Here is a 14,123-nt window from a genome sequence, read left to right as displayed (position 1 = left end):
TTGCTGCTGCTGTGATTTCCCACCTGTTTGTTGCTGACTTGGGGTGGAGGGGCAACAGCAGAAAAGAATTGCCTAGGCCTCTCATTGTACCAGCTACGTTTTGTCATTGCCATTCAAGTAAGCTGTTAAGTATAAACTACAAGAATTGCAATGCTAACTTTGTCCTTTGCAAACTGTTTTGAGTGAAAGTTGTTCTCCAAAAGCCTTTCAGATACAGATAACAAAGTGTCAAATCCTTTAAAGTAATGCTTTCAGGTGCTTGTCTTTGAATAGCTGTCCCAGTTTAGCTTCTGGCTGTCAGAACAAAGGGAGTAACCAAGCAGCTTGTTAGAGTCAAAACCCAGAGCAGATTAAGCCTTCGCTCTGAGAAATGTTTAGCTCCTTATGAGGGAAACCCAGAACACATGCTGGTAAATACAAGGACTCTCTTTTTCTGTCATTCTCATGAGCAACAGAAATCATGGCCCCAGTGAATCTTGCAGGAGACTGGCTTCAGTGACGCAATTTTTGCCCTTTGGCTTGCCAGCTTACTCTACTATTTTAGGCGTGGCTGGTTTAGATCAGCCTTGGACAGGGTTAGGAGCACTGATGGCAGCCCATAGTTGGGTTCAGCAGGCTCTTGCCCTGGTAGGACCACCACTGGTGGTAGAGCACTTCTGGTGAGGAGCAAGGAGTTGTAAATCTGGCTACTGGCAACTGGGCTCCCAGTTCTTAGAAAGATGAGGAAAGGGGAGAGGGATCCTTATGAACCTCATATGCAGGCTGCTTATGAGAAGATCAAGTTAAAGACAGTTCTTGGGTTATTTGGGTATTTTTTTCCTAAGTGCTATATCCCCCAAAAGACCGTGTTTAGTTTCAGTGTGGGGTCACTTGGATGACAAAGTTTCTTTTGTCTTGAAGTGTCCGTCACCTACCTCATAATGATTTTCTTGTTACCAGAAGCATGCAGAACTCACTTCCAATTTTTCTCTGAAATAATATCACATTGCTGTAGGTTAATGCCGTGGCTTTTGCATCCTGGAGCTGTACAATTCCCTTACTGGGTTGATTAACACAAACAACATGTAGTAAGCTTGAAATGTGATGGGTACTGTTATACTTGCAATTACCCTAGCACCTAGAGAACTTGACTGAGATTGAAGCCCCATTGTACCTGGTACTGGTCAAAGTGTTTCCAGCAGCATGAAGCCTAAACAGATTAGGAAAAGGGTGAGAGGAGAAACGTAGGTGCTAAGAGCTTCAGCAATGTGCGTAACATGACCCAAGGAAGCCATAATCAGAACTCAGGTCCCAGGCCCTCCTAGGAATCAGTTACTTAATGCCATCATTTTGCCAACATGAGATGGGTAATCCCCCTTAAAAGATTTAGAAAGTAGCCAGACCAGTTCCCCTGATTATATAAGGAAGATGTCTGTAGACTTATTGATCCTAAGGCAATTAATATAGCTTATTGGGGAATTAAAGAAATAATAATAAAGGCTGGGCTAGATTCTCACGTAAATGGCACCCAGAATGACCAAAATTCTTACAGATGCAGATGTTTTTGTGTTGGGTTATTTTTTTGGTGAGTGGCCTCTTTGTGGTCAGTTGTAAGCATCACATTTACATAGTTCTGTATTTCTGAAAAAGCCTATTGCATAAAGTTGGGATTCTACCAAATGAAAACAAAACACAACACTACTGAAAACTAACCAGCCCTTCCAACAGTGTTCAGTAACTGAGTTAGAGTTTAGTGCTGCATCCTGGAAAAGAAAGGAAAAAAATATCCAGGCACCATATAACTGCGTGCACTAAAAACTTTAAACATTTCAGATGAACATAACATATGACATAGAGTGTTTTTTACTTAATGAATGGCTTTAAGAAACGGGGCCAGTGTCCCTTCTCACAGCTGAACGCCTTGTGCCAAGAGCGTTGCTGTACAATGTGTCATCACTTGGGAACCTAAAGAATTGTACTTGAGAAAACATTGCTACAAAATATCATCCCCTTCCCAGAAAGGTTCACTTCAGGCTTTACACAAAAACAGGACAACTCATTTCCACTGAATATAATTCATCTGTTGAGAAACTTTCTTAAAGGCGTAGGGCACGGAGCAAGTGGCTGGAAAGCTGTTTAATCTCGAGGTAACAATAACAGTTCATCATTATTATTGCTATTTAGCTCTTGCATTGCACTTTCTGTGCGGGGCAGACTTTACAAGCAAGAAGCAGTTAATCCTCCCCATACCCTGCAGAGGGGACAAAGTGCTGCTGGATGCTTTATGAGGTCTGTGCAGGGGTGCCCTTCTGGAGCTGGAGCTCATGCACCCCCTGAACAGGGCTTGTCTTCAGCCTGCAGTACAGCTGCTGCAGAGGCAAAGGCCCTTCATTTGGCCATAAAGTTCAACCACACAGTGAGCTAGAGGACTTTGCCCAACTTATCTGTACCTGAGAGTATCCTATGTGGTTTACATTGGGACTGGGGGGAAAGGGAAAGGAAAAGGATTGGAGGGGAGGGCAGGAGAGAGGAGGAGGAGAGGAGGAGGAGAGGAGGAGGAGAGGAGAGGAGGGGAGGGGAGGGGAGGGGAGGGGAGGAGAGGAGAGGAGAGGAGAGGAGAGGAGAGGAGAGGAGAGGAGAGGAGAGGAGAGGAGAGGAGAGGAGAGGAGAGGGAAAATGTCTGTTTAGCTTCCATGAGAAACTTCTAGTTGAGCTTCTTATGCAAAAAAAAAAAAATGCTACTCTAACAAAATGGCAAGGGATATGAGATATTTTAAATGGGAAGTCTTACACAGATGGAGTATACTGACCTGAAAATACTTTTGTTCATATGGTGTGTTTTGCTTGGGGATATTAGGCCAGTAATTATTTTTACTGATATAAGCCTCACCTCTACAGTAGTATTTGCTGGGATAGTTCAATATAAGTGCATGTGTTTATTTTTAGGGGCTGCATATGAACATCCTCTTCCTTGCCATCCCTGGTGTGAAAATGGAAGCTTCACCTGCTTCTCTCTCTCATTTTACACTTGAAGCAAAATAAAAACTGGAAAGTGGTCTGAGCCGTACCATGAGGTTCTTCCCTGAGATAAGATCAGGGTCATTTGGAAGGACTGCTGCTTTAGCAAGTCAAGGGAAGGGTGGTGACAACCAGAGAGCTCCAGAGAGAAAAGAATGAATAACTTCCAGTGCTAATAATTTAACTTGTGTCTTCCATGGGCATAACTGTTTGTACAACCTGCCCTACAGCACGGTGAGATGGGCCAACCCCTTGCACTAGTGCAGAGAAGGCATTTCTGATTTTTAAACCAAATCCCATTAAGGCCCCCCTAAGCTGTACCCCACACCAGCACCCTCTCAAGTGCTCAAAGTCTCCTGAACGGGTCCCATCCAAAGCTTCTGCAGGTGTGTTACAGGGCCCAAAACTGCTCTCCACCTGCAGCAAGGGAAACAGCGAGCAGAGCCCCCAGAAACTGTAGGCCTCCTGCGGTGAGAGCAGGGACCCTGCCTGGGGGATGCTGTCAGGAGAGAGGCCGGGTCGTGCCGCTGGCCTCATCTCTGTCCTTAGGCTCCCTCTAGAGTTTACATCAAATGAGCTAAAGGTCTTAAAACTCCGCCTGGCTTCTGCCCGCGCTGACTGCAGCTGCCTGCAGCGCGGGGCTTGCGAGCAGCAGCTCCCTGGCAGCTCCGGGCCCCCCCTCGGCACTGCTCCCGTCCTGGGACGATGTCCCAGCGCCTTCACAAGCTAAAATAGCTCTTTCCTCCCCAGCGGTCTCTGCTACTGAACCTCACAGGGCCCTTATCCTGCCCAGAAGGGAAGGGCTCCTGTTAATCACGTTACAAACACCCCCAGGGCACACAGGTGAATTCTCAGGACCTGCATCTCGAATCTCACAGCGGCCTCACCCCACATCTCTCGAGAAAATTAGCGTTTTGCCCAGAAAACTGGAGGTGTGGGGAAACATCATCAGGTCAGTGATAGCAAGGGTGGTGAGAAGCAAAATTCCTCAAGCCTCTGGCTTTCAAAAGAGTCACCCAGTGCCCCTGCCATCTTCATCCTCAACGCTGGAAGACGTGGCCCATGAAGGAGCTCAGACGTTATTCACAGTTTCCTCACTGTTTGCAAGAACCACAGAATCAACTGGGTGGGAGAAGATCTTTAACATTACCATGTCCAGCCATCACCCCAGCACTGCCAAGGCCACCACTAACCCATGTCACTGAGGGCCTCATCTACACAGTTTGTGAACACTGCCAGGGACGGTGACTCCACCACTGCCCTGGGCAGCCTGTTCCAATGCCTGAGCACCCTCTCGGTGAAGAAATTGTTCCTAATATCCATTTCCTAATTCCTAATATTCCTAGTATCTTCCCTGGCACAACTTGGCACCATTTTCTCTTGTCTTCACTTGTTACTTGGGAGAAGAGACCAGCCACCTCCTCACTCCATCCTCCTTTCAGGTAGTTTTAGAGGGAATATTGAAAATCCCAAACAACCCTGATGCTTTATGTGTGCGGTTTAGATGCACTTTGCTGGTTCACTAGACAACCTTATAAAGTGCTAGGGAAGGAGGGTGGCCAAAATGAGGGCGGGAAGCTTGCCTAAGAGGTTCTGGAGGAAAGAAAAACAGCAAGCAGCTCTGCCAGTGGAAAAGCCCAAACAAGACAGAGGCACGGGGTACTGGGAAGAGAGGGGACAGGGTGTTCAGAGCCTGCTGGAGGAGCCAGGACATTCCTCGCACAGGCCTCCCTATAAACACTCCTCCCTCCTTCCTGGTTCCCTCCTCCAAGTTTTGGTTGGGCTTTGGGGGTATTTTTCTGTAGTTGTTTTCCTTTCTTTCTCTAGTATCTTCTTCCGATCTTCGTCTGGCTACATCTTCAGCAGAAACGGCAACAGAGCGAGATAAAACCTGGCTTTTGGAGGCGGCAGTTCTGAGGTCGCCCCCCAAGCTTGTCCCCTCCTCACCCAAATCTCGCTGCGCGACAGCGCAAAGCCACGCACCCCCCTGCCTCCCCTCCTCCGCCCCGCTGCTGTGCCCCTCTCTTGCAAGACGATGGCGCTCTGATCTTTCCAGTTCTTTACTCCGGGGCTTTCTAGGGTTTGGTTGCTTTCGGTTGGGGTTTTTTTCCTGTATTTTTTTTCTTCACGCTTCGCTGCTACTACGGGCGGGCGCCTGCCTCTCTCACGATTTGCTGCAGCCATCGGGGGGGCCTGACTGTAAACAAAACACTTTAGATCATGGCAAGGTCGCTGCAGACACAGCCTTTTTTTCTCCTTTGCAGCCGCAGCGATTTAAGGTGGATTGACGAGACTGCACTTGGATGGGGAGGGGGGAGAGCCGAAAGGGCCGCGATGCTCCAGCCGCTTCCTACCCCCACAGGGGTCCGCTCTGCTGCGTCGTGTGTGTGTGCGATCGTCTCCCCCTCTTCCCCCCCCCCCCCCATTAATTTTATCCCCTTTCCTGATCATTTTATCCCATCGCGTTTCGAGGGTGGCTGCCCGCGTTAACGACCCAAAAGTTTTCGAGGGCGCACAGCCCGCGTTAAAGCGAGGAGCTACCGCGGATGCGGGGGTACAGCGCCTGTCTCCCCCCAGCCCCTCGGAGAGCAAGGGGAGAGGTGTGGAGAAGGAATAGAAGGATAAGCCAAGGCGCAGAGCGTTCCTCTCGCATTTTCTCTTTTGATTCCACCAGTGGCTTAAATTATTCGCCCCCCCCCCCGCCCCTTTGGCTTTAATTAGTCGTTTTCAGTATAATTGTACAGCATCCAGGGGCTCTGTCCTGGGCCCTTGTGCCAGGAGAGGTTAAACAGAAGAAAAGAAAGAAGGTTCTTTTCTACAGTAACTTGTTTCTTTCGGAAAAGCTGCAGATAAATCAGTGCTGCTTTGCACTACAGTCGTTTTCCCGGTTGTTACCTGTGGGGCACGCAGTCTTTCCAACATTTCGAGCCCATTATTATTCCCTTCTCCCCCCTCCCCCCCCGTAAGTGTTCCAACTCTTATACAATGTTGTAATCCAGACGACAAGGGGTTTGCCTCTCTTCTGTGGACTCAGGAGACAAGCAGTGACTTCCAGGGATCAGACACTGGGAACTCCTCATCTAAGGAGGGACATTCCGGTGGGACTTTCATCAGGTTCCCAGAAGGCAGGCCCCCATCAGCAAGGCCCATCTTCAGGGAGCCCCCGGGCATATTTTGCGGATCACTTTCTTAGCCTACAACGACTCTCTTGTATAGAACAATAAAACAAGCCAATTGTCCCCTACCTGACAGAGAAAGTGAAGCTTGAAATGGCACTTCCTTGCTGGTGCCTATGGAAGTCAAAGACTGGAGAAACGAAGATGAAATCCTGCAAATCAAGCAGCTGAACAGGCCCCACTTTGCCACCTGATGCAGTTTGGTCATGGCCCTGAAACTCCAGAAAAAAAAAAAAAAAGTCTCAGCACCTGCAGACATGAGAATATCAGCTTTAATTTTCTGCAAGTTGCTAGGACTTGCAGTTGTTGAGAGGAATTGGAAAACAACTCCTGAGTGCTGAAAAACCTGACAAACAAAGGAAAATAACATGTCTAATACTTTATTTCAGCCTTGTGCTTTTCAAACTTATCTCATTTGTATTCTTCCTTTTTACTGCCTGTGCACATCATGGTTTTGAGCTTGGGTCTGGCAATGCTGAGATTACTCGGGTCTGTGGTGTTAGCAGGGGCCAGGGGCTACTACCTTGGGGCTGTTAAAGACAAGCAGAATGCTGTGGCCTGGGCTTGAGCACTGTGTAATGGTTTTGTCCCCACATCAGTGTGTGCAGAGTCTAGTCTAATCAGTTCACAAGAGCAAAGGTTTCAGTGGCCCATCAAAGCTGTAGACCCCAAACCGTAGTGAAGCCTGTGCGTGTAGAGCCCAGGGTAAATAAAAGTTCCATATCTTCAAGGCTAAATCAGTTGACTCTTCTCGCAGCCGCTTAAACCCAGTTGTGTTGACCCCTGCCGTGTTTAGATATTTAGCCTATCACTGGTACAGCGCCCCAGAAGCAAAATTTGGAGCGGGATGCTCTGCTTACAGAGGACACCTGGCCAGATGGATTGGTGTGGAAAGCCTCCAACTCTCCAAAGATTCAAGTCCTGTATCTGGGCCCCTGGAAAAACCAAAATCTTCAGCACTTGAGAGGACCCACAGTGACCTGCAAGGTATTGAGGGGGCTGCCCTGCCTGGAGGGGGGAGCCTGGCTGTGGAAGGGGCTGGAGATATGGAGGGTAGTGAGGAGGACTCTTGTGTTGCTCTTATCTCCACCATACCTGCTGTGGCTATCTGAGGAAGTTGCTTAGAAAATCCCTGGCTGTGACTTTTGGCTCACCTAATCCTCCAAACACACAAACAGGACAAAACCGAATGCTTTTGTTTTCTTTTCCCTGCTTGCCGACAGCTGAAATCCCTACAGAGGCTTCTTTAGAGCCATTTCTTCACCTCGTCGTTTCTCTGCTGAGAAGGCAGCAAAAGGTGATTCCTCCCAGCCCGGTAGCCAGTATCAGCCCGTGGAGTCAGGGTGCTGTGGAGTCAGGGTGATACTCTCCCCTGTATATCCCGGGAAGAGGAGGGCAGGCTCCCGTTAGCCCCGAGCTTGCCCCCAAGTCCGGATCTCGGAAGGGGGAAGAGAAGGCGGCTGCATCCCAAGAGCTCAACCTGGGATAATCAGAGCGGGTCTCAGGAACGAGCCAAAACGTACCCAGCCGCCACCATTAGACAAGCCTGTCGCGCAAGGCACGGTGTACGGTGCGATTTTCTGGGGGCCACAAGTCCCACCGATCCCGGGTGGGCAGAGGTAAGGAGGCGGTGAGCCGTCTCGCTTCTATCGCTCCTGCTCCCCGTCCCTATCACGGCTAAGCGCAGCCCAGCACAGTCGAGCCTCAGCCCAGCCCACCTTTAGAGCCAGCAGCGGCGGCGAGGTAGGGCCGGGCTGACGGGGCGGTGCCCTCCGCTGTAACCAATGGCTCGGCCAGGCTGTTTAAATAGACTCGTCCTGTCAATCATTTTCTTCTTCGTCAGCCTCCCTTCAATCGCCATATTGGGCAACCGAGAAAAGGGCTCGTCTCCTCTTGTTTTTTTCCGTCTCGCTTTTACTACGAGGCGGCGGCTGTGCGAGCGGAGGAGACATCGCCACCAACCACCGGCGGGGCAGCGCAGAGCCGGATCCGCGGACAGCCGCGCACCACTCCGCTTCTCCACCCGCCCGGGGCTCCCCGCCGGCGGCTCCGGCGGCGGCTCTCGGGGCTCCCCCCCGGGCCGGCGCTTATGCAAGGGCTCCTCCTCGCCCCTTCTCCGCGGGCCGAGGGCGAGCGGGGCCGAGGCGGGGCCGGTGAGCGGGGCAGCAAGGAGAGGAGGCGCGGAGGAGAGTCGCAGAGCAGCGCCCGGGAATAAAAGGCAGAGAGGAGAAGAAGGAGGCGGCGGCTGGAGAGGGGGGGAGAGCAGCGAGCAAAACAACCGCCGCCAGAAGAAAGAGGGTGGGGGGAGATGTCAAACGTCCGTATTTCTAATGGGAGCCCTACGCTGGAGCGCATGGAAGCCAGGCAGTCGGAGTACCCGAAGCCGTCAGCTTGCAGGAACCTCTTCGGGCCGGTGAATCACGAAGAGTTAAACAGGGACTTGAAGAAGCACCGCCAGGAGATGGAGGAGGCATGCCAGAGGAAGTGGAATTTCGATTTCCAGAATCACAAGCCGCTGGAAGGCAGGTACGAGTGGCAAGCCGTGGAGAAGGGGAGCTCGCCCGACTTCTACTTCAGACCCCCCAGGCTACTGAAAGCTGTCTGCAAGTCCGCCGGCCGCCAGAGCTTGGATGTAAACGGGAATTGCCAGACCGTGGTTTTTGTCGGTTCTCAGGGAATCTCAGAGGACACTCACTGTGTAGGTCAAAAGACTGATGTTTCTGAAAATCAGACGGACTTTGCAGAGCAGTGCACTGGGCAGAGGAAAAGACCTGCCACCGATGGTAACGTACCCCTCCCTGCGAGAGCGGCACCGCTTTTCTCCGCCTGCCCGGCTGCTGTCAGCGCCGGGGCTCCCGGCCCCCTCGCCCGTGCCACGCGTGGCCTGGACCGCCGTGGGCTGTGTCCCGCTGGGCACCGGTTTCGTGAGCCCCCATGCCCCCCGCCTCCTCTCGCCTCTGAAAGCCCAGGTGCTGCTCGCAGTCCCGGGGTTGGGGGAGCGGGGGGTGTCCGCGTGAAGTGGGAGCCGGTACATAATTTGGAAGGAAAAGCCTTTAGACGGGGACTCCCTCGTTCCCCGTCCATCCCTCGGGGGGGCCCGGCCTCCTGCCCAGACAGGAGGAGGTTCGGAGCGCTCGGGTGAAGCGAAAGACGGACAGGGATTTTAGCCAAAAATAGGAATCTTGGTCCCTTACCTAGAGGAGCCCATCTCCCCTCCCCCTGTTCTCGTTCACGTAGCCGATAGCTGACATGGGGGTGGGGGGATATTACCCTTTGGCCCCACCTATCCCCCCCTTCCCCAGTGCCGAGCAAACATCTGGAAGGAAAATATCTTAATATCGCCCCCCCCCACTTGTTTTTAATTTTCCACTCATAGATTCCTCTCCTCAAAATAAAAGAGCCAACACAACAGAAGAAGGGGTTTCAAAAGCCTCCCCCAGTGCCAATTCAGTGGAGCAAACACCCAAGAAATCAACCCCGAGAAGACATCAAACGTAAACCGTTTAGGTGGGTGCCCTGTAGACGCTTGCCTTAGGATGCAAATGATGCAAATAAGGGGAAGAAAGAGTGACCGAGCGGGTGTCCTCCCCTCTGTAAAGGAGGGGGGGGCCTTCGGGCCCCTTTGGGCTGGCTGCGGGGTCGTCCCTCAGAGGGAGGATGGCTTTCCCCAAGCGCTCGGGGACGAGGGTGTTTGGAGGAGGGGTGGAACGCGCAGGGCTTTAAGAGAACAAAAAACGAGGGGCGAAGCGCAGCGCCGGACTACTCGATTTAGCCCGGGCTGGGGCTGGGATAGACCGGCGCTGCCTTTCTCCTTCCCTCCTCGGACCGGGACCGCCCTTTCCCGAGGGACGGAGTTTCAAACTCTGCTGGTGTATAATGTCAGATGACAAGGGATATTTCGGGGGGCTTCCCGTGTCGTGTGTCGTGTCCGTGTCCCGTTACCACCCCCCCCCCCGCCCCCCCCCCCGATGCTTTTTCACCTACAATGTCCGCGTTGCCGTCGGACGTCGCGGCGACCTTCCACCCCTGGAGAAATGGGTCAAGAAGTTGGGTCTAAGGGGAGAAATCGGTCAAGGAGTACAGTCTGAGAGGGAATCCGGGCACTTTAGTTAAAAACTCAAGCTAGGCAAGATGTTGGGTTTTTTTCCTTACCCCTTTTTTACCCCCCCTCCCCCCCTCCCCGTTGTTTTGGGTTGTTTTTAGTCGCTGGCAGAGGGAAGAGAGTGGGTTAACGGGAGCTGGTTTCTGTTGTTTTTTTGGTTTTGTTTTTTTTTTTTTTCCTCCCCCCCCCCCCCCCCTTTTTTTTTTTTTCCCCTCCCTTGTTGTTGTTTTGTTTTAAGGCGAGGGCAGGGGCGGGGGGAGGGAGGGGAAGGAGGGAGTTAGTTGGTAAATTGCGCCGGCGGGTTTGGGAGCCGAAGTTAGGAGCGAGGTTTACAAACAACGGGTTGCGATTGTGCAGAAAGAGATTATTAAGCTATAAAAGCAGAAGTTGCAACCAATTAGTCCTGCTGGGGCGAGCCGTGCCCGGAGCGCTGCCCTGTGCGGGGCCGTGCCAATGCCGCTACTACCGACTGCTTGTTCGGGGCTGGGAGGGGGGGGGGAAGCCGGGACACGACGACGACGGACACGAGCCCCGGGCTGGAGAGGGGGATCCTGCCGAAGGATCCAGGGGCGGCGGGAACGCGGCCTCGGGAAGGAGGGTGGGCGGGAGGGCGGTGGGGCAGGGCCAGCGCCAGCCCGCCCCGGGGATGCCGTGTCGGTTTGAACCGGTTGCGCCCCGGATGGCGTTTCTTTTCGGTGTTTTCTAACCGCTTTCTTCTCTCCCTCTCCGTCATCTTCTCTGTCCCGTTGCAGAGCGGAGGATGTGCGTGTCCTCGTTCGTCGGGTACGACGATGAAGCGAGGGAGATGTAAAGGCGTAGTTGGAAATGAAAATGCATATCGCCGATCTCAGTGGGATGGAGGTCCTGTACAAGCACTGAAAAGAAAAAAAAATAACAAAAATACAAAAAACCAACCAACCAAGAACAGCAGCAAAACAAAACCAACAACAGCAACAAAAAAAAAAAAGCAAACAATAACACTAAAATTTTAGGCACTCTTAAAAGACCTGCCTCTAAAAGCATTGGATGTAGCATTGTGCAATTAGGTGTTTCCTTATTTGCTTCATTGTACTACCTGTGTATATAGTTGTTACCTTATGTAGCACATAAACCTTGTTGGGAGGGGGGAGGGAGTGGAAGAGGGTGACCGATCTGAACTTGCTTTCACGATCTAGCAAGCCAAGAAATGTATGAAGAGAAGCAGTGTAGGTTTTGGGTTGTTTTTTTTTTTTTTTGTGTTTTTTTTTTTTAATTACTTAAAGATGTATTGTCCCTTTAAGTGGGTCTGCCCAATTTTTGTCGTGTCCCTGTCGTCCCGTTCTCCCCCCCCCCCCCCCCCCCTTTTTTTAATGGACCATCGTGGTAACCCTGCTCGGAGCCTGTTATTACAGGCCTCTTGTGAAATACCTTCCTACTCCATTAAGCTTAAGAGGTGAGAGCTGTGATGATTCCGTTATGTAGTAGCAAACGTTTTTTCCCCAGCCCAAATCCATGCAGCAAATTTGAATGCCTGTAAAAGTTGTGCAACATCATCCCGTTGTTACATTGCCTGATTTCCTGGGTTGTTTTGTTGTTTGGTGTTTTTTTTTCGGGGGGGGGGGGAGAATGGATGTTTTTGGGTTGTTTCGATGTGTGTGGGTTTTGTGCCCCCTTTTTTTTTATTAGTTTGGTTTTATTTTTTTATTTTTTTTAAACTAATCTGGAGGGCTTTGCCTCTGAATCCTAAATATTGTTGTTTTCTGATCTGACCCACTTCCCAAAGTGTTTGTGTTTGAGGGAAAAGGGATACTACATCTTTAAACAGTATTTCTACATTGCCTGTGTACCTGTATGTAAAAATAAAACAAAAAAAGTTTGAAGTGTACCTGTGTACATAACTCTGTAAAGACACTGAGAAATTATACTAACTTATTTATGTTAAAAGATTTTTTTTTTTTTAATCTAGAAGACAATATTTTTCCCCAGAAAGCCAAAGTGGCATGTTTTTGTGCATTTGTAAATGCTCTATTTGGTAGACTTTTAGGTTTTTTTTTTTTTTTGGTTATTTTTTTGGGAGGGGAATCCTTTTTCTGATACAGAATATGGCTGTGCTTAAAGGATTGCAGACTGAGCCAATTTAATTCCTTTTTTTTTTTCTTTTTTTTGTAATGTGTGGGAAAAAAATCCAGATTGATACTGTTTCACATCAAGCAATCAATAAAGAAAACTGCCATATATAAGAAATATGGTCTTCGTTAGTGTGTGTTTCAACCTCCCTCGGCCTGGCACAGGAAGAAACAAGGCTCCTTCAAGAAATAACAGCAAGTTTTCTCCGCGTATCTATCTCTACCCGTGTCTGCAGCGCAGGTGGAAGTAAGGAACGCAGCTCGCTCTCTTCACCTTAGTGCCACGCTATCGTTTCTTCACCGAAAGGATCGTCAAGCACTGGAAACAGGCTGTCCAGGGAAGTGGTGGAGCCACCATCCATGGAGGAATTTGAAAGATGTGTGGATGTGGCGCTTAGGAACATGGTTTAGTGGTGGACTTGGCAGTGCTATGTTTATGGCTGGACTCGATGATCTTAAAGGTCTTTTCCTATCTGAACAGTTCTGTGATTCTTCTCTGATAACTGGGAGTAATATGCAGAAGGGTGGCATTTCCTTGTCATAATTCTTTTTGACAAACACGTAGCTCGAGGTATCCCTTGCATTCGCTTGTTCCGACTGCTAAGGCTTAAAATTCGACCGCAAATTCGCACCTTCCCAGGCCGGACCGTTGCCAGATCTGGAAGAGAGAGACACCGTATCTCCGTTTCCTGTTTTCCCGGGGGATCCTGTTTCCCCGGGGGATCTCCCGATAACACACACACACCCCGCTCTCCGCCGCCGTTTCGCACGCAAACGCTGTGCCTCTCCTCCGTTTATTGCTAACAAAGATGGCGCCTCGCACACCCCTGTCCCGGCAGATACTGGTGCAGGCACCGGCAATGCAGCCACCTCCCCTCACCCTCCCCCCCTACCTCCCGTTATTCCCCTCCTCCTTCCCCGAGCTCGGCTGCTCCGACCGGCCCCGCCACCGGGGTCCAGCACCATCGACGTCTTACCCCCCCCTCCCCGCCCCATTGAGCAGCGCCGGGGGGGGGGCGGTCACGGCCAGAGAGAAGGGTTGGCACCGGGGCAAGTGATCCCCGTGGTGTGGAGATACATAAATAAACACGTAAATGAGTAAAACGGGGGGAAACAGGGGTGGACACGACCCTGTGCGAGTCTCACCCAGCGCTCGCCCGGGTCTCGTTTCCCCCCGCCCTTCCTGATGCAACGCGATCCTGTTGTTTATCCCGGCCGCGCCCGGGTTCGCTCACTCTCGCTCTGAAACGCCCCGAAAACACTGGGTTGTGCCGGCCTTGCTCTGGGGAGGGACGGAGAAGGGCAGCGACCACCCCTCGCTCACCAGCGCCGGTTCAGGCTCGGGCAAATGGCACCCGGGAAGTGGGAACGGGTAGCGTTTGCGGTGGACTTCTCCTCCGGCTGCGAAGGATCGTTGAGCACCCTGCGCGCCCTCCCTCCGCTCCCGGTTTGACTCCAGGCCTCCCCATGGTGGGGGGGGGAATACCGGGGCGTGTGTGTGTGTGTGCGCCTGTGGAACTGGGGCAGGTGAACGTGGAGAGCCTTCTTGAAAATTAATAAAGTGCGGGTTTGTTCTCCCCCCCCAACACGAACAAAGTAATCATGATGGAAAATAAACAGCAGCGCCTCCCAGAGCCGGCCTATCCCCGCGGCCGGCGCAAGAGAAACCTCCCTCCCCTCCCGACCCCGGCGGGAGGGTGGGGCGCGGGGATTGAACGGGACACGGCCGGCGCTGGTGCCCCT

At 51.5% G+C, this 14,123-nt stretch overlaps 1 protein-coding gene and 1 long non-coding RNA gene across 3 annotated transcripts; both read left to right on the top strand.

The window, feature by feature from the left end:
• Nucleotides 1–211: 211 nt before the first annotated feature.
• On the top strand, nt 212–3,035 carry LOC133214030 (uncharacterized). The gene is made up of 2 exons (XR_009725963.1): nt 212–659; nt 2,926–3,035. It is a non-coding gene; the product is annotated as an uncharacterized LOC133214030 (long non-coding RNA).
• A 4,988-nt stretch (nt 3,036–8,023) lies between these two features.
• On the top strand, nt 8,024–11,253 carry CDKN1B (cyclin dependent kinase inhibitor 1B). 2 transcript variants are annotated; one of them, XM_061358264.1, is made up of 3 exons: nt 8,024–9,142; nt 9,550–9,680; nt 11,028–11,253. In XM_061358264.1, the coding sequence occupies exons 1-2, from the start codon at nt 8,482–8,484 to the stop codon at nt 9,669–9,671; spliced, it is 783 nt and encodes a 260-aa protein (XP_061214248.1). In that variant the 5' UTR covers nt 8,024–8,481; the 3' UTR covers nt 9,672–9,680; nt 11,028–11,253. The 2 variants fall into 2 exon arrangements, with proteins under 2 accessions (XP_061214248.1, XP_061214259.1); XM_061358275.1 differs by having other exon boundaries at nt 8,031–8,956.
• The last annotated feature ends 2,870 nt before the right edge of the window (nt 11,254–14,123 follow it).

The sequence above is a fragment of the Neopsephotus bourkii genome, unplaced genomic scaffold, assembly GCF_033783945.1.
Source record: "Neopsephotus bourkii isolate Nb327-2 ecotype Australia unplaced genomic scaffold, CSIRO-AGI_Nbou_v1 NB_107, whole genome shotgun sequence".
Lineage (NCBI taxonomy): Eukaryota > Metazoa > Chordata > Aves > Psittaciformes > Psittacidae > Neopsephotus > Neopsephotus bourkii.
The sequence above is the reverse complement of the archived record's forward strand: the minus strand, read 5'-3'. Positions and strand labels throughout refer to the sequence as shown.

What these genes read in the sequence shown, in the direction of transcription:
- CDKN1B (XM_061358264.1), top strand. Translation starts at nt 8,482, where the DNA reads ATGTCAAACGTCCGTATTTCTAATGGGAGCCCTACGCTGGAGCGCATG. An exon ending in TCTCGCCTCTGAAAGCCCAG is followed by an intron (nt 9,143 to 9,549) that starts GTGCTGCTCGCA and finishes TTCCACTCATAG; the next exon opens with ATTCCTCTCCTCAAAATAAA.